Below are 22,169 nucleotides of genomic sequence, written 5' to 3' on the forward strand. Positions count from 1 at the left end.
TTTAAAGACATTAAAAAACACTGCGCTGCAGTTTGAAACTTGTGTGTGGTGTTTCTTTGTTTACCTGCGCGGCCGCGCACGAGCGCAGCTTAGAGGGAACGCTGCACTGGTCATTCATTCATTCATTAAACTAGACATACCGAATTCCAGCAACCATCTTCATATGTTTTAGCCTCCAGACCCGATCATTGTGGTTGCTCTTCTCTGCACTCTTTCTAGAGTCTCAACATCTTTTTTACATCGTGGCGACTAAAACTGGATGCAGAATTCCAAGGGTGGCCTTACCAAGGCCTTATGAAGTGGCACTAACACTTCACGTGATCTTGATTCCATCCCTCTGTTAATGCAGCCTAGGACTGTGTTGGCTTTTTTGGCGGCCGCTGGCTCATATTTAAGTGGCTGTCCAATAATGTCCCTAGACACTTTGAATGTCCTAGTTGAACATAATTAACAGAATAACTGCTGATACCATGAGCCATAGCTTAATTTGAAAATGAACATCTTAAAATCCATATTCCGTGTTAAAGTTGTGGGTAAATAGAAAGCCAATCAACATTATCCAAACTCATGGGTAGCATCACATTGCAATGCAAAAGGACATACGTTCAATTTCTCAGTTACTAAGATTGTTCGCTGAGCAAGTACAAAAACGCATGAAATGTATTGGTAACCAATCGACACGCTTTCTACAAGATGTAACGAAAGATGATTCTTTTATTTGTGTGTTTTTGTTTAATTAAAACAATAAACATTTTCAACAAAAAAAGAAAAAAAGAAAAATCTGCAGAAGCTTTGTGACCATGGCAGTTACCACTGGAATATATTTTGGAGTCTGCAAAATATAAAGCACATCTTGTTAGTGAGCTATCCACCCCAGTATCATTTATAATATAATAAATACAAAATATTTATTCACCATTGCTGTGAGATAATGAAGCATCACTCGCTGTTTCACATACTGTCCCGTAAGTACTCTGCACCTCAGCATTAAAATTACAACACACTATGCTGCAGCCGTGCAAAACGGGTCTGAATAAAAAAATTTCTTAATCATAACCCTTGCAACTGGGTTTGTTGCATTCTGGCGGCTGGGGTCTTATGTCAGAGCATGTGATGCTGGCTTTTGCTGTTGTTTTAAAAACATCTTTGAAATCAGAGGTTGCCACCTTCAAGAGACTGCTGGAATTAAAGGCTACCTGCACAAAGTTTCCAGCCCTTGTAATGACAAGTCCTTGAGCTATGCGCATGCCCAGAATTATGGGGTATATGACATGCCCAGGCATGTCCCTGGCATGCCTCTTGCGCATGCACAGAATCACAGGGAGTAGTGTGTGAGTATGACATACTGGGCATGTCCCACGCATGCCTAAACAAGGCTTAACCCTCTACATATCGCCTGGCAGCTTGCATCTTGTGAACATTTTAATTTCTGTTAATATTCCTTGTCTTTTCCTGTAGGTGGGCTTCAATCAGTTACATGAGGATTTAAAGGGGAAATTGGCAAAATTTGTGTTCTTTAGATTTTACGAAGGAAAAAACCAGATGCAGGGTTTAAAAGGGGCTGTGTTTTCCCCCTGCCTTTGAGGGAAATGTTTTTAAAACCTCCTAGAAATAAATATCTTCTAGAAAAAAAATGTGATAAATGCAGGCCCTGTCACCACAAAAATTAAAACTATCATTGCCTAGAAACAAATACCTTTTAAAAAAAAAGTGGGGTTAAATGCAGGCCCTGGGTGCTCCTTTTTGTCCCCAGTTTTTGAGGCATTGATTTTAAAACTCCACAAAAATTAAAACCATCATTAAGCTACAATGATTAGAAATAAAAAAAACATTTTTATTTCACAACCCCCCTCCCCCTTGAATGCCTGTAGAATTAATCTAGGGTTAAGCTAATCATGTACCCAGAGGCTTGGCATTTTTCTTGATGGGGTTAGGTTCAACACCTCTCATCTGAAAAATAGGGCTAGGACCTTGCATAACACTTTATCTGTTAGGGCTACTCATACTTATCATGATGGGCTTAGGCCAATACAACATATCCGACTAGGGTTATGGCCTTATGAATCCTGCGCCTTGTTGGGTCAATTATGCACATCCCAGCCATGGAGGAGGGCTACCCAGAGGGTGGGGGTTGTACACATCACTTCCACAGGGGCATGATCTGGTGACGTAATCAGCACGTGGGTTTGTTTACTTTGATGATGTCACTGATCAAAAGTACTGATAATTTTCATCAAAAAAAGGTACACACTCTTTCTACTGTTGTGTTTTATCTCGTTCTTGTCAATAAATGCTGTTCCTCATTACCTCAGCTGTCTGCGCCTCATCTCTCCTCACAGGATTTGACAGGAGCCACCCAAGAGAGACCGTCTCCTCAGCGTTTGATTGGGGCCAACCTCCCTGAGGATCTGGAGGATTTCGAGCAGATGACGAAATGCAGCGAGGCGGATGGTTTCCGAGATTCCCTAGGCAAAGTGATGCTTATGAATTAAAACATTTGCACATTTTCCTTCTCTTAATCTTCCTTTTTCTCCTCCCCTTCTCCTCCTCCTCTCTGCAAACCCCAGGCGCTTCTAGCACTGATAATGTTACCTATCTAGATAATGAAACATCTTCAAGGAAACAACCAAGTTAAGAGAGTACCAAAAAACCCACAGTTCTTTTCCTTATCCTCCTGCCCCTCCCCCCTCCTGCCCTTCCTCCTCCTCTCTTCACCTACACACTGCAAAACCTCTTCCCTTCTAGAACTGATGACGTGACCTAGTTGGATCGCAAAAGAAAACCACCAAGTTCAGAGAGCACCAAGGACCCCACAAAGTTGGAGGTCCCAGCCTCCACAGGTAGCCCACTCCCACTCACCTCTTTGTCTGCCTCGTCTGCAACTGAGAACACCACAAGTCTTTTTATATGGTCCTTTGCAAGCTCCTTCCTCCTGCAGTTCCTCAGCTTTAACCCATAATATCTGTACAGGTAGATCTGAAGGGTGGAAAAAGAATCCGTGAGTCCTAGAGAACTCCACCCATCAGCCAGGAAAAGGAAACAGAGGACAAAGGAGGATCAGGAATGGGCCAGGTGTGGTCAAGCACAGGGTCGTTTCCCCCTGCACTTCCTGGCTCAGGAAAAGCCAAGATGGCAGCCACACACACACACACACACACACTCATTCCCCATCCCCATAGGTCCTCTTGCTAATTCCCTAAATTGGGAGTCTGAAATGCTTGATGATCTTTGTCAAGATCTTGCAGCTTCGTCTTTTTAAGTGCATTATTTCTCCTTGGTGGACTGGGACACCTTACCGCTCTTGGCACGGCGAACTAACCATGGCTTACTCGCCGTAGCCAATTCACATGGGAACCAGAGTTACACTAATAGCAGTGCTCCAATATGTCAGCGGTTGCCACAAAGAAGAGGGGGTCAACCTATTCTCCAAAGCACCAGAAGGCAAGACGAGGAGCAGTGGATGGAAACATATCAAGTAGAGAACCAACCTAGAACTAAGGAGGAACTTCCTAACAGTGAGGACAATTAACCCCTGGAACAGTTTGCCTCCAGAGGTGGTGGGTGCTGCGTCACTGGAGGCTTTTAAGAAGAGATTGGACAACCATTTGCCTGAAATGGCAAAGGATTTTCTGCCTGAGCAAGGGGTTGGCCTGGAAGCTCTCCAAGGCCTCCTTCCGAGTCTGTAATTCTATTATTCATTTATCTGTCTAATATTGAGAAATAATGGAAGAGAAGCATCAAAGAAAGGATGCCAAAGGAGGGACAAAATGAAACATGAAAAACAACGTTAAAATGATTTTTAACTTGGAAATGTTGAATTAATAGAAGGTGAGTCGGCCGTGGCTTGTGGGTAGCAATGAGTTGGCCATGGCGAGTTGTCATCGTCTGACGTTGGATCTAAGACAACTGGGGCCCTAAAAGTGTAAAACCTCAGCATATTTCCCTTATCTTTAGCCAAGACCTGGTTAGTGCTTGTTTGTATTGCAGGCTTGCTTATGGACAGCAATACCTTTCTTTGATCTCTGGACCATTTGACTTCTGCAGGAATCTGCTTGGATAAGAAGAACAACAAGAACAACAAAAAAGAAGTTGTGACAAAGTGAAGGAGCAGAGGAAGGAAGGGCTTTTTGTGTATTTCCATGGGGAAGGGTTGGTTTCCCTTCTGTGTCAGGATGCATATGGTAATTTCTTCGACTTTTCTAGCTGGGACAGACACGAAGCATCTAAGAAGGACCATCCAGATTGTCTCAGATGAAGCTGAGATGAACGGAAGGAAAAACCTTGCCACAAATTATGAGAACGGTTGTCCAGATGAAAAGCACAGATTGTCTTCCACTGTCTGGAATGGCAAGTAAACAACCCCTTTCCAGAGGTTGGTAGTCCTTGATTTATCACGTTTATTGCGTGTCCCCTCTGGCCCCTCCAGCAGCCCAATTGGAGGAGGAGGCATGGGAGTCAGGGTCTGCATCAAGGCTACCTGAGACCTCCGAGAGGGGAGAGGGAATAGAGCTGGCAAAGAGAGAGACAGAGGCAGAGCCTGGGCTGCCCGTCAGCCTTCATTTGGAGAGTCAATGGTCCCCGGATCTGGAGGTGGCTGATGAGGAAGAGAAAGAACAGCTAGTCCAGTGCCTGATGAGCGGATGCACAGAAGGCAGAGGAGAGGAGAGCGGTGGAAATCTATGGGCCGATCCTTGGGAAGGAAGAGCCACCGCTGCTAGCGAAACTCCACCCTAGCCCTAGGGATAAAAGGCAGGGGGCGGAGAGGAATAGATGTGGCAGAGAACGCTTCATCTCCCTTCCAGAGGGACTTGTTAATCTGTGGTGAGATTTTGCCGGGGCTGCTGGCGCTCCTAATAAAGGAGTCTTTGAGTTAAGGTTAGAGGGTTTGTGGTGTTGGGGGAGCTGGGTCAGAACATTTATTTACTGACTGTTGGAAGTTATAACAAAAAGTTTACAACTGAAAAAAGGATTTTGTTTTTCACACACAGGCAGCATCCCTGGGGTCACGTGATCAAAATTTGGCTGTTTGGCATCTGGCATGTACTCGTGCCAGTTGCAGTGCCCCAGGTCACGTGGTCCCCTTTTTGCAACTTTCTCCCAAGCAAAGTCACTGGAGAAGCCAGATTCACTTAATAACCATTTTACTAACTTCACACCTGCAGTGATTTGCTTAACAGCGGTGACAAGAAAGGTAGTAAAATAGGGCCAAATGCATTTACAAAATGTCCTGCTCAACAACGTAAAATTTGGGCTCAGGTGAGGTTGTGAGTTAAGGACCAACTATTGTTCCCTGAGCTTGGTGGTTTTCTCTGCAGATGTTTCATGACCCAACTAGGGAACATCATCAGTGCCAGAAGAGAGTGGCGTTTGCTCTCTTTTTATATACAGTAGGTTCTCCCCTCAGAAGCAGGGAGCAAACATCACACTCCCTAGCACTGATGATGTCCTTGGGTCATGGATTGTCTGCAACTGAAGAACCAAGTTCAAAGCACCAAGGGCCCCGTCTTTTTCTTTCCAGCGTATTCCTACAGGTGCGGGGTCCGCTTTTTGGGTCACTTTGCGTGGTCTCCTGCATCTCCTGGGTTCGGGCCTGTGGCTTGCATATCTTTGTTGATGGCATCTTGCCATCTCTGTTTTGGACACCCACAAAGTCGCCAACCACTCTTGGCCACGGTGCAAGATGCTGCTCTCTGGATGTGTCCCTTCTCTCATCTTCTCTGTAATTGGTTGTCCAAAATGTTGTCCAATAGTGTCATTTGTGATGTGATCAAGAAGGGAGGTGCCCGATATCCAAAGGAGTCTTTGCGTATTCATGTCATGGAGATAGCTTTCGGTCCTTCTTGTTTGCTGCCCAACATTCATGGCCGTACATTGCAACAGGTGGGATCATTGTCTTGTAGATCTTAGAGTCAAGATGGGTTGGTATCCGTCCGTCAAACCATTGAGTTCTCGCCAGTGCATCCAGGCTGCATTCACCCTGCTTGCGCCTCACCATTGAGGTCCTCTTTTGATGTGCCTGCCAGAGGCCAGCGGAGCTGGCTGCAGAGTCAGACAGTGAGGAGGTTGGGGAGGAACAAGGGCCAGTCCTGGGGACTGAGGGAAGCTCAGACGAGGGCTCTGCTTCAGAGGCTGAGAGAGATCTAGACAACAGTGATGCAGAGGAACAGCTGGAGCCTGTTCCCAATGGGTGCATGCAGACAAGACAAGAACAACTAGGAAAGTAGGTTCAGCTTGGAGGTGATTGGCCCCTCCCATAGGAAACAAAAGAGGAGCGAACAAGGAGGGGGCTTTTGCAGGAAACAATTTGTTCGGTCGGTCATTTCAAGAGTGGAAAGTTCTGTTTGTTATTGTAAGAGACACTGTGCCAAGTGTTGTCTTGTCTTGCGTTTGGCAGCTCTCCGAACGAGATAAGGTTCGTGTCGATAAATATTCCTCTGAAAGACTGTTTGTCAAGCCTGGCTGACTGTGAATGAAAGGATTTCACCGTCGTTTAAAAAAGGGGAGGTTTTGCTGGGACCCAGACTTTGCTTCATGCTTATTAAGAAAGCCTAGGTCAGAAGACCTTTGCATTGGAGGTGGGATCCCAGATACTGAAAAATGTCCATCTTCTTTAGGTTTTCTCCATGGATTGGTTGGTGACAGTCTCTAAGTACCCAGTTGTCTTGATGTTGAGGTGGGGTCCAAAATGGTTGTGCCGATCATTCCATGGTTCCTCCAGATCCTCCCACCAAGGGCCCCATAATTCAGCAGCTTTTTAATAACCACATTTCTCTACTTTGGGGATAAATCATCTCCACTGGGGCAGCCCTGCTTCTGCAACCTCTCCATGAAGGATCTCCGGGCCCACCACAAACCAAGCTGCTTACCTGGAGAGGATGAAGATGGTTGAAGATGGCCTCTAATATTTCACTGTCCTCCATGGAGTCCAAGATTTCTTTGACTGATCTTTTTAGCGGCTTCTTGCTGTCCCACAAATAGCTAACGTATTCATCAGAGAGTTCTGGAAAAAAGAGACAGACTGAGATTGAGGGGCAGTTCGACGGGACAAGCCTTCTCGAAGCAAAGAAAGAAAGGTTGTATGTAGGGGATGGCCAGGCTGAGCCTGTGGGAGGGGTCAAACGGGTCATAAGCCCCAGATCCCTGATCTTCATGTCCTTAGACAACCCTCTTGAGGAGGAGCTCTGAACTCCAGGGCAATCAACATATAAAAGAGCATCTAAAATTAGCCATGAAATATTAAGATTAATTTAGGATGACTTTTTTTTTAAAGAATGATAAGATTAAAACATTATGAAATTTCAAAGCAGTAAAAAAGGCCAAGGGCTTTGAATATGATAGAGCTGGAAGGGACCATGGAGGTCTTCTAATCCAACCCCCTGATTGATTGACTGATTGATTGATTGATTGATTGATTGATAGTGTGGGATGGGTGGATGTGAGAGGAAAAGGCTGGTTCCAGAGGTAGCCTAGCCCTGGAGTAAAGATACCTGAATAGGAAGATGGGACGGCGTTTGGGGAGCATTTTCTCCCCTGGGTGAGGTGGCTCCTCTGAGACTTTTCCTTCTCGGGCACCCTTGGCAAGGGAGGGCGCTCCTTCCGGCTACCCTTGATCTCCATCTGAGAAAGCCCCAGAGGGGTCTTGGCAGTTGCTCTGCCTGCCAAATCAGGCAGCACCAGAGCTGGAAGCTGAACCTTCTTCCTGAGTTCCATTGGAGCTGGGGAAGACGTCAGAAGCAGAGGGAAGACTTGAGAGAGTCGCTGACTGGCTGAGAAACTGGACGGGCGGGAGCTAGAGAACTGGGCTTCCTGGTTGTCTTTATTGATCTGTGGATGAGACTTTTGGTTGTCCTTCTTCTTCAGGAAGGACAACTTTTTCAGCCTATCAGACATCCTGCTGTGAAGAGTGACCTCTAGAACTGGAAGCAGATGCTATCAGTGAAGGAGAAGGTTTGTAACTCTAGGTTGAAATAGCTCTGCTATTCTCTGGTCACCTCTCAACACAACTGAGTTGAGAACACAACTTGACTCATCAAGTGTCTAAACTCTCAACAGCAATAGCAATAGCAATAGCAGTGGACTTATATACCGCTTCATAGGGCTTTCAGCCCTCTCTAAGCGGTTTACAGAGAGTCAGCATATTGCCCCCAACAATCTGGGTCCTCATTTTACCCACCTCGGAAGGATGGAAGGCTGAGTCAACCCTGAGCCGGTGGGATTTGAACCGCTGAACTGCTGATCTAGCAGTAGCCTGCAGTGCTGCATTTAACCACTGCGCCACCTTGGCTCTCCTCCCCTCCATTTGGCCTTTATATCTCTTGCCCCAGGGGCCATGACATCACAGCATTCTTTATGTGCTCATGGGGGGGCAGCTTATGTCATGGCCCAAGGGGCCTCTTACTTCCCAACCTAATGGGGGTGGGATAGGGAGGGTCCCCATGATCACCCCTTCATCCCATTCATCAGATCATGGGGAGCAAAGCCAGGGCTCTCCTACGAAATGACTCAATGAAATGGTCGCTCTGCATTGGCTGGATCTGGAAAGAACCAACCTAGATTATGGCTGATCAACTTGATTCTCTGATTGGCTCTCTACTACTGGCTTGGCCTTTTTATTTGTATGATACGTGACACGTGACACATTACTGTTGCAGCATTCACAACTTCTGGAGGCACATTTTCCCATTGATTAATTATCTAACAGGAAATTTTTCCTTAGTTCTAAGTTGCTTCAATCCTTGACTAGTTTCCATCCATTGCATTCCACCCATATGATGATATATCAGTGACGTGCGGTGAAGCTTATGGCTGTTGAGGCAAAAAGAAAGAAAGAAAGAAAGAAAGCGGTTCCCGCCGCCCCCGCAGCAGCTATGTCCGAAATAGAGGCGTCTCGCACCCTGCAGCTATGTCCGACCCAGCTGTGGGGTGCAGGGCGCCTTTATGTCAAACAGAAGCGGTGGAGCACTTTCTTTCGGCCTTTGCCCACCCCGCAGGCAAACACTCCCACCTTGCAGGTGCCGGAGCCGCAGGCCACCAGGAGTATGTCCCGCCCGCAGCAGAAGAGCACCGGTTCCTGCCCAGGCTGGAGCGAGAGCCGAAAGGTGAAGAGGGGTGGGGGTGTTCCAAGAGACCCCCTCTCCTTTTTGCACTCCGCAAGCCCGGCCCGCAGCGGCAAGAGGCTCAGCTCTGCTTCTATCGCCCCCCCCTCCACTCCAGAGAAGCCAGCAGCGGGCGAGTCTCCGCAGCCCCGGTTCCATCTCCAAGCAGCCCTGGGAGGAAACGGGCCAGCCCCACTTCCCTCCCTGGACTTTCCGGGAGCAGAGGATCCACATTCTGCTCCCGCTTCCAAGCCCCGAGTAGCCAGCCTTGGCTCCCGCCGCTTTCTCCCAGAACTCCGGCAGGCCCACCAAGGAGAAGCCCAGACGAGGCTGGAGGGAGAGTCGTGGAGGCAAAAGGCTATTACATGCTCGGACTATTTGCTGATATTCTGCCTTAGTTATGTCCCCCCCGCCTTTCCACTTTTTATACTTATCTTTTTTGTCTTTCAAATTGTCAGAGAGTTCTTTATGCAGCCATGCTGGTTTCTTTTGGGAGTTGTTACTTTTCTTCTTCACTGGTATTGTGCTAGACTGGGCTTTTGTAATCTCATTTTTCAAAATCCCCCAAGCTTCTTGAGGATTCTCATCCATGGAATTTTTCCCAAGCTCTAAGTTTATTGAAATTAGCTCTCTTAAAGTCCAAGACTCTAGTTTGACTTTGTTCTACTACTTGTGTTTGCATAAAGTTGAATTCCAATATTGCATGGTCACTTGCCCCCAGGGCTCCTATGGCTTCAACACCTTCTATCGTTTCCTCTCACTTAGTGAGAATTAAGTCCAATATGGCTGATCCCCTTGCTCTCTTCTCTACTTTTTGGGAAACAAAGTTGTCTGCTAGGTTTGTTGGGAACCTGTTGGATCTTCCACTTGGTGCAGAGTTTGTTTCCCAGTTGATGTCAGCGTATTTAAATCCCCCACTGCTATTGTGGTATGCTTCCTACATACCTTAGTTAGCTGACTAGCAAAAAGTTCATCTACTTCATCTCCATGATTGGGTGGCCTGTAGTATAGACCTATGGCAATGTCATTCCCCCCCCCCTCAACCTTTAATATTGACCCAAATGCATTCAAGATAGTTCTCATCATTGTTGTGCTCTATTTCTGTAGAGAGGTAATCATTTCTTATATATAGTGCAACTTTCCCTCCTCTTTTATTTGGTCTATTTCTTTTAAATAATTTATATCCTTCTAGCTGTATGTTTTATTTGTCGGTTTCATCTCACCAAGTTTCTGTAAATCTGGAATTGTCATTCAGCAAAAGTATAATAAAAGCTATTGTTAATATTAGAAGCTATGAACTGGTTTGAAACCTTATTTCCACTAAAATACTTTCATTTTGAGTTGCAATCAAGATATTTTGGTACATTTGGTTCAAGTGATTTCTAGAGCTCAGCTGTATACAGAAATTTTATTCTTCATTGACTTGCAAAAGATGACAGATACTTAAAACGTTTAAAATCATCGTTCGGGTTTGGCGGAAGTGTTATTTGCAACCCAAATACCGTACTTTTTAGAAGATGGGTCTATTAATATTCCTTCCTTCTAGAAAGGAACAAAAGTCCAGGGAGGCAGACCGTCTCAAGATTCATTTTCGAAGACCGCTTGACATGGGAAATCCAGGAAGCGAGGCAACCTCCTCCTTTAAGTAAAGACACGCTTTGAAAGCAAGCAAACCTTAGCATCTCACGCATGCGCGTTGGGCGATCTTGTTTCTCTCTTGCACGAACCTCAAGAGCGGTAGAAAGAGCACAAGAAATCAAGTCCTCTCCTTCTTCTTCCGGGTCGGATGTTCATTCTCTTGACCTGTCTGTCGTGTCCGTCTTGCATGATGGCTGCGCCCAGCCGGGATGAAAAGAAAAGGAAGCAGTTTGGGAATCGTTTTCTCACCGATGCGGCTCGGGTTTTTCAACACAACGCCTGGTAAGTAGCGATTGTGGCTGCTTCTCTCTGCAATCTCTTTTCTGATCCGTTTTAGGTATTCCATAGTTTATGCCAGATCCCTACGTGGGATCTCACAAAATAAAACAAAACCGCATTATCTGTTTTGTTCTCTATACGCCTTATATTAATGCTGCATCTTAACAGATCGAAAGGATGAAATGTTAAGCTTAGTTGACACAAAGGAAGATGAAAAGGTAAATTAATAGACGGTGTTCAGCTATTTATAAGCAGTAATCAAGAATAAGAACTTCTTGAGAAAAATTGGGGGAGATGAATACACAGTATTAATTGTTTTTTCTCATATTTATAAAGTCTTATAGCCACATCAAGCCACCAAATATTTTAGCTGCAGTTTTTATCTTTTACTGCAAATTCCGCTACTCCTAATGGGGTGCAACCGAGGATACATAAATGATGTCATCACACGTGCCACATCTTAGAACATAAGTACAGCAGTCCTTGTTAACAACAACTATTGCAAAGTATGTAACATAACCTAAACTGTTGCAAAGGGTCACAGTCACTAAGCAGAAAATTAATATGATTGTGATGGGTTTACCACTTTACTGGCACTTTGATCATTAAGCAAATATTAATGTGACTGTAAGTTACAATTTTATTTGCATGGTCTCCATTAACTCTGCTTGTCACAAGCCAGTTGTAAAGAGCACAAATGGTAATCATGTGACACGCCACCCCCCCAAGATTCTGCAACTGTTGTAAATGAAAAGATTGGTTGCAAGCCTTTTTTAAAAATTCTGCCTTAATTTCAAGCGGTCACTAAATGAGGCAGTCAGTGAGCAAGGTCTACCTGTATGTAATTAGCTATACTTACATGATATAATGGCCGTTGACATTAAATTTTGCCTTGGCTGTCGCTGGCCACTTTTCCCTTCATCACAGGTCCAAAAATATTTGTCCTTTGTATGTGTGGTTATTTTGTCTGATGGTACCTGTATGCAAGATTAGGTCCGAAGAACTGATTTTAATTTTTTAATGACATTTTTTATTTAAAAGATTTTACGAAGATTTTAAAACTTTCAGAAACAGAAGAATTGGGGGGAAAAGCGAAAAAGGATGAAGAGTACAAAAAAAGCAAGAAAAGTATTCAAAGCAACTTTGTCTTGTTTCTATCAGCTATTCTTAGAAATTGCCATGTCCACCTCTGTATTGCATATATAGTTGCTTTCCTCCAATAAATAAAGGCCTTCTAATCAATAAAACCTGAAATAATTTAATTTTTATCCATTTTCAGCAAAATGACTACAAAGGGTTTCCAGGCATTTATAAAAGTAATTCTAGTTCCGTCTTTAAACAAGTCGATATAGCCATTTCTGCAAACTCAGCTATCTTTACAGTCCATTCCTCTATTATTTGTGTTTCTGTAGCCTTCTATCTTTGTACTGAAGAATTGGATTTTAATATTTAACAATTAACTGTGGTGGGTTAACATTTCTTTTTTGTAGGGATAATGTGGAATGGTCTGAAGAGCAGGAAGCTGCTGCACAAGCAAAGGTCCAAGAACAGAGCATGCAGTTAGTACCACAAGATCAGCAAGGTACTACAGACTATATAATAATGAAAATTCTTCCTTTTATATGTGACAAACCTATTAAAAGGATTGCAACCAATCCTTTTCTCACACACTCACACACATACACACACACATACACACACACATACATACATATAATAGAACAGAACCATATATATTCTTATCAAAAGATTTTTTTACAAGATTAAAAGATAAACATGAAACAATAGGAGGATATATCAATAGCAATAAAATATTTATCTTAATCTAAAAAAAGTTTGCTTTTAGTTCTAGTGAAATCATTAGGACAGATTAGTGGGTAGCTTCACTCTTCATGATATCCATGATTGACACAAGTGTTTTCCTAGTTAGAATATCATTTTTTTAAAAAATATATAAGCTCCTAGCATAAGATCCTAGCTATATAAGCTCTTAGCTTCAGAGAACTGAGATTCAGACTAACTGTCAGATATTATCTGATTTTGAAGGATGTGCTTCTTGGGTATATGAGAAACTAGTTACAACAGTAAATAGGCAGCAATAAAGCAAATTACCATGTAGAGTTCCTGCTACACTTAAGGTATCATTACTAAATTATATAATTTGTGAGACTTTATAAATGGAATTGCTGATTTATTATCCTTTTTCTTCTTTCAAGATGCTTATGAAATAAATGCGAACATGTATTGGGATGATTTCTATAAAACCCATGAAAATGGATTTTTTAAAGATCGACATTGGTTGTTCACTGAGTTTCCTGAACTAGCTCCAAACCATCCTCAAGGTCAGATTGGCTTACATAATTCTAAGGAAGCTGTGAAAAACATCAAAAATTCAAGTCTTGGAAGCTATTCTGACAAATTTTGTGCAGGAGATAGTAAAGACTTAGAACACCTGGATACAGTAAGAAAGAATAATAGTAACGTCATCCATCAACTGCAGTCAGACGATAAAATGGCATCACAGCTGCAGGAAGAGAAAGATGGTGACTTCCCAGGATCATCTGCTACGTACAGAATATTAGAGGTAAAAACACTACAAATCAAAATTTAAGAATGCTGCACTGAGTGCACAATCCTAATTGACTCAGCATCCTGTTTAGGAGGAGTGGCTACTACTATTATGCAACGCATCAAAGAGGCACTTCATTTCGACTAAAGCAGGCCCGTGTAGTTTACTAAAAGCTTGGTTCAGCCAAGCCACATTAAAGTGGCTGCTCTAAGGGTGTGCTTTTATTCTGCAAAGCACAGAAGATACTTCTGCTAGCCCTTCTCATTACTTGCCCATTACTTTGTCTATTTGAAGGCATTGAAGCATAATCCTTCACTTTTGAATCAAAATATCACCTTGAATTGGTATCTTTAGTCTTTATACAATGGCTTTGAATAAAATGCAACATCAGTTTGCATAGGCCTACTAACTGTTCCAGACCTCCTTTGACAATTAATGCAGTAGTCATGATGGCATGCGCCTTGTGTTAGCTATTACTAAGTAATTATTAGTGAACTTTGAATTCAAGCTGAAGTTCTTTTGTTTTCAGTCATAATTACTCACAAACTTACTATATGCCTTCAATGGTGCTGCCTGTGAGCCTTGCCAGATAGTGTATTTTGCATTTGAAAAGTACAATATGAATGGGGAAAAAAATAGGAATGAATAACCAGCAATGTTTCTAAACTAAATATGGTTCTCAAAGGAAAATAGATGACTTTTTCCCCAAAGAAACTCACTTATTTTAGAGTAGAATGATGCTGTTGTCTGTTACATTTAATTTACAAATGCAGTCCTTAAAAAAAAAAAACCCTAATTGCTGACCTCAGAAATAACATGTTTATGGCAACACATGACGAATATAAGGAAAGCAAGCTCAGATAATAAAACATTATTTCCAGAAGGGAAACCACAGTACTCTTGTGACATGAAAGTAACAAAAGTCTTTGGAAGTCTCAAACTATCTAGCAATTTTATTATTTCATTAACTTTTATCATAGCAAAATAATTCAGACCTGTTTCTTTTATTGACAGGTGGGATGTGGTGCAGGAAACACAGTCTTTCCTATCCTTCAAACCAACAAGTAAGAAAAATTCCAACTCAAATGTATAGATTGCATAGATACTTTCTAGCATTGTGGGATCACTTAGATGCATAGTCCTTTTCACCTCATTTTGAAGTAATCCATTCCCAATTTAGGAGATTTTTCCCCAACATGAAGACTAATATTCTGAAATTATGTACAGTTTACATTTGTATATTTATAATAATACAAATAGATTGCATATATCTGACAGCAGGAAAGCTAATTAGTGTACTTAAATTGCATTTTTATAAATTTTGAATTTGGTTGGTACAAAAGCCTAAACTTTAACAGCATTAGAATGTTAATATCTCTAGGAGTTGTCTTGTCAGCTCACCTAAAAGAGGTCCCATTTGGTGTAATGATTTCTCATTCTTATTTATGGAGTTCTTATAATTGCCCCTCTGAATGAATAACCATTTCATTTATGTTTTCTAGAGAGTTTGGTTGTTGGCTAACATAATAGTTTCTATTTTATGTTAAAAACAATATTGAGTGTGATGTATTATTTTAATTCAAATTATGATCTTGGAAAGTCATACGCTGCTCAAAATCAGTTGATTAGAAAAGTCTATAACTCCCAATACTAAATAAATAAAAAATTATTTGAAGCAACAGTGAGCATTTTACTCCATCTTTGTTCTGTTTCTAGTCACTTGATTTGATCTTGACTAACATATAATTCTACTTGACCGGAGAGTAAAAATTTTAATGGAAAGTTTATCCTCTTGTTGTGCATAATTGTCATGGAGTCTTTGTTTATCCCATATTTAGCCTCTTTCTAATGGAAAAGTCACTGCTCTAGATGCTATCTTTGGAAACTGTAGCAGCTTGCCTTTCTAAATAAAAAGTGTTTCTGATAAACTTCTGTTTCATTTCAGTGATCCAGGCCTTTTTGTGTATTGTTGTGACTTCTCTACTACAGCAGTGGATCTTGTCCTGGTAATTTTCTTAGCTAGCTTCCTTTATTTCTGAAAGTATGTACTTTTTATTGTCTCCTAACATATTCTATTGAAGATAAGAGTATAGATATTTAAACAATACATCACCCCTGTAAACAAAAAATAAGAACAATGAAAGGGGTGAGCTCCATTTATTATTGTCTCCATGACTCCTCTAATAGAACATCAACTCTTCAAAAATGCTGTTCATTTGTGAAAATAAGAAACTAGATGAAATAGAACTGTTTATCCCATTAAAGGTTTCTCGTATCCATATATGTTCAGGGATTTCCCACAGAAATATGGGTGGTTTGCTGTAGCAGGTTTATGTGTATATTGGAACATCTAAAAAGCCCTTGGTGCAGCTATGAGGCTACTTGGGTGGGATTTGGGCAAGTTTCTCTCTCTTAATTTACTCCACAGGTTTCTATGAAATAAGAACTGCTATAAGAAAGATAATTGTGTGAACATACAGGCCCATCCAGAATATGATGCCTCTCGTTGCTTTGCGTTCGTTCATGACCTGACCAAAAATCAGACGCCTTTTCCAATGCCAGACGAGAGCCTTGAAGTGATCGTCCTTATCTTCGTCCTTTCATCTATTCTTCCAGAAAAGTATGAAATGCTGATGTCACATTGTATTTCTCTAGTAGAGAAATGTGCATTGGGGAGGGGTAGAGATATGATGACCTGTTTCAAAATGAAACTTTTGTAGTGAGCCCCTCAATAGGTATTGACTTTTTTCTCTTTCTTTTTCACAGAATGCAGTGTGTAATCAATAGGCTTAGCCAACTTCTAAAACCTGGTGGAATTATTTTATTACGAGATTATGGCCGTTTTGATCTAGCCCAACTTCGCTTTAAGAAAGGTAGGGTGAAGGCAAAACTATGATATTTTAAAAATGTAATCACTCTACTTCTCATTAAAATAAAATACTAGCCATTTTCATGATATCCAAGTAGTTTGAGTAGGTACAGGACTATGTTTGTTCTGCTCCACTAACAAAAACAGCATTCACAAGATATTATTGTTTGTGAATGAATGTCAACTTTTTCTGAGTTTCTGAAATCAGTGGTTTCTATGATTGGTACACCAATGGTGATTCATGATGATGATTGCAAGATGTGATATGAGCACTATGAGATTAAATCCTATAATCATCAGATCCAATTTAATCTGGTGTTCTATGTTAACATTTCATGGGATTTCAGATGAGTACCCTGAAATTTTGTTATTATTTCATTGTGAGATTTCACATATTTTTAAAGAAATAAATTTTTAATTTAATTTTGAGGTTTCATGAATGCCACTATAGAGATCACATGTACAGATACAATCACAGACACTGCATTGCCAAATCCTAACTTGTGTGATGATTTTCAAAAACTTTAGTGATTTAGTAATTCATACAAAATAAACCGAAATCTATGACTTAGTTGATGAAAACTCTCTTTTCTTGTTCTTTTTGGGCTAACATTTTCAGTTTTTAACCAGGAATTACTTGTTGCCATGAAGGAAGTGGTAATATTGTTGCAAATAATGTGCAGGTTATGTCTTTGACCATATGCAGATCAGAATATTTCTGACAATGATCTGGGAAAGTGAAAAATTAAGAACAGTTGCTTAATGTTATTTTGTTTGACAGACAAGCACTTCTGAGGGTAAAGAAATCAATTATAGATTGTGTGAGTTCTTTTTCATCCAGATACCACTGTCTGGTTATTGCTGCTAGATTTCTGCATATAGTTCATGAATTTAAGAATACTTCAGCAAGAATTGAAGTACCACTGTGTACTAAATTAAGAAAAAATATTGCCTTTGCTAAAGTGTTTTGACAGTAGAATTGGTATTACTGCCTTTATCTTTTTGAGGGGTAGTGGGAGACAGAAGGAAAGTGAAACAAATGCATTTGCAGTCAAATCTCATTCTTCTCTTCAGGTCAATGTCTGGCTGATAATTTCTATGTGAAAGGAGATGGAACCAGAGTTTATTTCTTCACACAAGGTAATCAAATGGCAGTTTTACTCAGTAAGGAGACTTGCAACTGAGAGGCATTCCTAAGGAGGAGATGATCTTATAGTTTTGATTGGGAAGCTCTATAGACATATCTGATAGCTTCTGCCATTCTCACTGGAGATGTACAGTCTGATTGGAGCAATACATTAATCCTGAATTATTACAGAATCAACTAGGATGCTAAGTTGTCACCTTTAAAATTAGCTGGTCTACTAGTTATGAAACTACATGACAACTTCATTTGTTTTCTATCATAACTTCTTGAGAGCTTTTCTTACTTTCTAAGGCTATATTTCTTTCCCATGAGAAATATGTTGGGGGAATCTATGCTACCAAACATCCTCAACAATTTCCTTAAAAGCTTTTGACTGTGGAATTCCTCTAAATTGTCCGACCAAAAATGGTTTCCCTACAAGGTATAATTTTAATGATTTGGCTACATTGATATTTTTTATTTCATTGCCATGTCGTGATCAATAAATAATTGAAACTTGTGTTTTATAGCTATTAATAAGAAAACTTAGGTAAATTAAATTCTTTCCTTTGTATCGTAGATGAGTTGGATTTTCTGTTCTCTACTGCTGGCTTAGAGAAAATTCAAAATATTGTTGACCGCCGCCTCCAGGTGAACAGAGGAAAACAAATCACCATGTACAGGGTCTGGATCCAATGTAAATACCAGAAGCCATCAGGAGATAACAAGTCTGTAGCAGGGAGAATTTCTTCAATTATTAATTGAACTTAATGAGATCTTCTTTTCTGGGAGAATGTTTCCGTGCTATAGAGAAAATCATCATATACATGATACACACATGTAACTCTGTGGTGCTGTTCTTGGATGATCATTACTTTTTAATTGTGAATATTTTAAATTGGGAACTGAGGGGAAATTTCTCAGTTTACCCAGCATTTGTAATGAGCTATGTACATTACACAATTCTTTTGGAATTCTCATAACTTACATGATTGCTTATAAATTATTTGGGCTAATTTATCACACCTATAGAAATAACTTCAATTCCAGTTTATCCATTGCTAAAATAGTTTTCTCTTCTTAACATGGCCTGAGGGAAGTCATTTTCCTCTAGTTTAAAAAGATCATTAAATTTTAGCCAATACTGAATCCCTTTAGGTTTTGACATTTTGTATTCAAAATAGTTTTTCCAATTTTGGAAGGTCTACAGCAGGGGTCCTCAAACGTTTTAAACGGGGGTCAATTTACCGTCCCTCAGACTGCTGGGTGGGCCAGGCTGGGTGGACCTAGCTAGATGGTCATGTGGCTGGGTGAGCATGGTTAGGTCATGTGACTAGATGGGCGTGGCCAATTTAACAGTCCATTGAACAATGTACACAAATTAAACTTTAATTCGTTTTGCTCCTAGGGGTGTTTTATTTGCTTTTGTTTCCATGTTGCTCTTGGTTTTACTAGATCATTTTTTCAGTTGTTTAGGACTTTAATGGTCCACTTCAGGAAACTTAGTTTTGCAGCAATTCTTCTCATCCCCAAGGAGGTTGAGAAATATCTCTCCCTCCCGCCACCTCTTTCTCGCTCTCCCTCTCCCCCTCTCCCCTTCTCTTTGTCTATCTCTTTTTATCTACCTTCCAGAGGCAGAGGTGAAAAATGAGCAGGGGTTTGGGGTTTTTTTTTGCCTCCTGGGGTATTTGTGTGCCCCATTTTTCAGTCCCTACCTCCAGAAGTATTCTGCAGTGCAAAAACAGGCAAAACTGCCTGTTTTTTTGGGGGGGGGGGGCAAAAACAGCCCAGATTTTTGGCCTTCTGGGGTCTGTGCAGCTTGTTCTTCACACCCCACACCCCATTTCCAAAAGCATTCTCCAGGCCAAAAACAGGTGAAAACAGCTCACTTTCTGGCCAAAATCAGGCTGCTTTCTCCCATTTTCTGACCTCCTAGCATCTATGCACCCTTTTTTACCACTACCCCATCTCCAGAAGCATTCTGCAGGCCAACATTGTTGGCCTTACCTTTCAGTTCCAGCCCACAGGGCTCGCGAAGGTAAGTCCTGCGCTTGGCTGAAGGGTGTGCAGGACAATGTGGGCAGAGCAACCTCATTGTTCTATTCAGGCCAGATTAATGGCTTCGGCGGGCCGTATTTGGCCCACGGGCCATAGTTTGAGGACCCATGGTCTACAGCAACAGTCCCCAATTTTTCTGGCTTGCTCGATCAGTAGGGATGGTGGAATAAGGTGGGGAGAGGGAATACTTTCCCGCATGCACTGCTTCCAAAAATGCAGCTTCACATGCATCATTTACCCTTTGCTTTGACTGCCCAGTTCTGCAAAGGCTGTGGCCTGGTATTAAGCCATAGCCCAAGAGTTGGGTACTTCCTGGTCTACAATATTGTGCAGGCAAGCTGATTAGCTCTTAGATCAAATTTTTCTAAGTTAAATTGCTGATAAAAATAATGTTCTGCTCAAATTCTTGCATTGTCTCTGAATAGGCATGACTCAGAATAATTACTAAGGTCATGCTTGCCAAAGTGTTTTTAGCAATGTTGTTCCCTGTTAAGCTAGGATACAGAGGAGTACATATTGCATGGAAATGATATGGACAAGAAGTATAGTACAAAAATGAAACCATCAGCATACAATGGTGTTGAATATGTCATTGCAAGATTAACAGGTCTGCTTATTAGTTATTTGCTGAGGCTCATGAAGCCTATTCTTAGCATGACATGTGAAAGTATGACTAATTTGTTTGACACAAAGACCATGTGCTATACAATTAGAATTATGATAGGAATGGGCAAACACTGAAAGTTATGCTTGTTTTTAATAACATAGTTAATGAGCCTTGGGATACACTTCAGATATAGTTAAGCTAAATAATATTTAAGATGTGGGATAATAGGAGGACAGAACATAGGCAAATATTCTATAAAGTCCTAAAAGCCACCTTTTCCTGTGCTCTACATCTATACTGTTCATAATCTCACAGATCAAAGTTATGAAATACAACTCCACATAATCTTGCTTCTTTGTATAGGTGAGGCAGTGTATGCAACTGGTGCTAGTGTCTTCTGAACCATGAGTAGATGTGCTCCAGAGCATCATACATCATGCATTTGTGAAGCTCTGCATTTTACCTGGCCCCCAGTTTCAAAGAATGTTGCCATTTTAGCATAGTAATACCACCCTATGAAAAACATAGAAGACTTTTATTTATTTAAATAGTATTTATTGGCAAGAACTTCTTTATTACTACCCAATTTTCCATCTTAGCTGCAAAAGTCAACTGCAGCATTTTATTTTTTTTCTTGTGACTAAAGATTTCACAGGTCTGAGCAATATCTTTTATGTAGAAGACAACTCATTGCAGTGTATAATGATATCATAAGGCGTACTTTGGTGCCAAATGGCAAGTTCCTTGGCAATCACCGTTAATATCATAAGATCAGTACTTGTAGAAATATAGATACTACATTATAATCCCGAAGACTTTTGTCTCCTGTTCTGAAAAGCAAAGGACTTGTGTTATTGGTAGGAGTGTGTCTGTGGAAAATGAGGAGGTCTGACCAAGATAAAATTATAAACCTCCTTTCCCCCCTCAGGAGACTTGTATAATTTATTTCTCACCACATTTTATCTAAGAGATCTCTTAGAAATGTTTACAAGCTGCATAGTAAGCAGGATATATTTGGAATTCTTGCTGAGGTATAGGTCATAAATATCATAGGCAAATCATCCAAAATGGGGCATGTGCGCACAATTATGAGAACGACATTTAGCTTTGAGTATTCTATAAACATCCAGATTGGATTGGGCAGCCCTTTCCCATTATCCAGAGTAGCAAGGTTTTCCTCCAGAAATGTGTTTGGTACCCAAAAGCTAGCTCAACTACCCATCATTGTTTTGTAGTCCTCTTCTTATAACCTAGATTCAACAGTCTGGTCTGGTTTCTTTTCAGAGCAGCATTACACAACATTCTTTCCTCCAATTTCTAAGTTATTTCTGCTTTACAGTTAGCTAGTTGGGTACAAAGAGTCAATTCACTTCCTATCTATGCTTTGCATCTTTGCTTGTTTTTTTTCTTAGATTGGAGTAAGACACACAGAATGATAATACTGAATGACTGTCCTTTAGAATGTTTTAAACTGTAATGATAATAGAGATAACCTAGTCTACAAAATATACCAATTTCCTCATCAGGCTGAGACTAAAATGAATTCAGTGTTCAGTAATCAGTATTCAGTTAAGGGGCACTACGGAAAAACATGTTTATTAAACATGGCCTGTAGTATGACTTGTATAACTTGACTAATAATTCAGGCAAATAGCATGTACATGTGTTCATGTAAACAGATGGTACTATCCTGGGTTTTTTTCCCCCGTCATTCAATCATGTCCATTCTTAGATACTGCCTGGGACTGAAGTTCCTATAGTTTTCCTGGCAAGATTTTTCAGAAATGGTTTGCCATTGTGCCCTTCCCTGGATTGAGAGAAAGTGATTAGCTAAAGGTTATCAACTGCTTTGTGACTAAGGTAGAACTAGAACTCATGACTGTTAAGTTTACCAAGTGATAAGCAATAACATTTATCATTTGGTAAAC

The 22,169-nt window shown here is 41.0% G+C and overlaps 2 protein-coding genes across 4 annotated transcripts; one reads left to right on the forward strand and one right to left on the reverse strand.

Annotated features, from left to right (window-relative positions):
* Nucleotides 1–730: 730 nt before the first annotated feature.
* On the reverse strand, nucleotides 731–10,890 carry LOC116522520. 3 transcript variants are annotated; one of them, XR_004256977.1, is made up of 5 exons: nucleotides 10,823–10,890; nucleotides 6,867–7,000; nucleotides 2,860–2,976; nucleotides 2,308–2,465; nucleotides 731–832 (listed from the first exon to the last, which is right to left on the reverse strand). XR_004256977.1 is itself a non-coding variant. In XM_032237450.1 (5 exons), the coding sequence occupies exons 1-4, from the start codon at nucleotides 7,888–7,890 to the stop codon at nucleotides 2,334–2,336; spliced, it is 786 nt and encodes a 261-aa protein (XP_032093341.1). In that variant the 5' UTR covers nucleotides 7,891–8,120; the 3' UTR covers nucleotides 731–832; nucleotides 2,308–2,333. The 3 variants fall into 3 exon arrangements, 1 of the variants encoding a protein (XP_032093341.1); XR_004256976.1 differs by having other exon boundaries at nucleotides 10,770–10,856; XM_032237450.1 differs by lacking the exon at nucleotides 10,823–10,890 and adding an exon at nucleotides 7,488–8,120.
* Nucleotides 10,861–18,559, forward strand: LOC116522519 (tRNA N(3)-methylcytidine methyltransferase METTL2-like). The gene is made up of 9 exons (XM_032237449.1): nucleotides 10,861–11,015; nucleotides 12,503–12,594; nucleotides 13,229–13,596; nucleotides 14,596–14,645; nucleotides 15,527–15,587; nucleotides 16,062–16,201; nucleotides 16,348–16,454; nucleotides 17,525–17,590; nucleotides 18,157–18,559. Exons 1-9 carry the CDS (start codon nucleotides 10,882–10,884, stop codon nucleotides 18,339–18,341), a joined length of 1,203 nt encoding a protein of 400 aa, XP_032093340.1. The 5' UTR covers nucleotides 10,861–10,881; the 3' UTR covers nucleotides 18,342–18,559.
* Nucleotides 18,560–22,169: the final 3,610 nt, after the last annotated feature.

This window comes from Thamnophis elegans, chromosome Z (assembly GCF_009769535.1).
Source record: "Thamnophis elegans isolate rThaEle1 chromosome Z, rThaEle1.pri, whole genome shotgun sequence".
Taxonomy (NCBI): domain Eukaryota; kingdom Metazoa; phylum Chordata; class Lepidosauria; order Squamata; family Colubridae; genus Thamnophis; species Thamnophis elegans.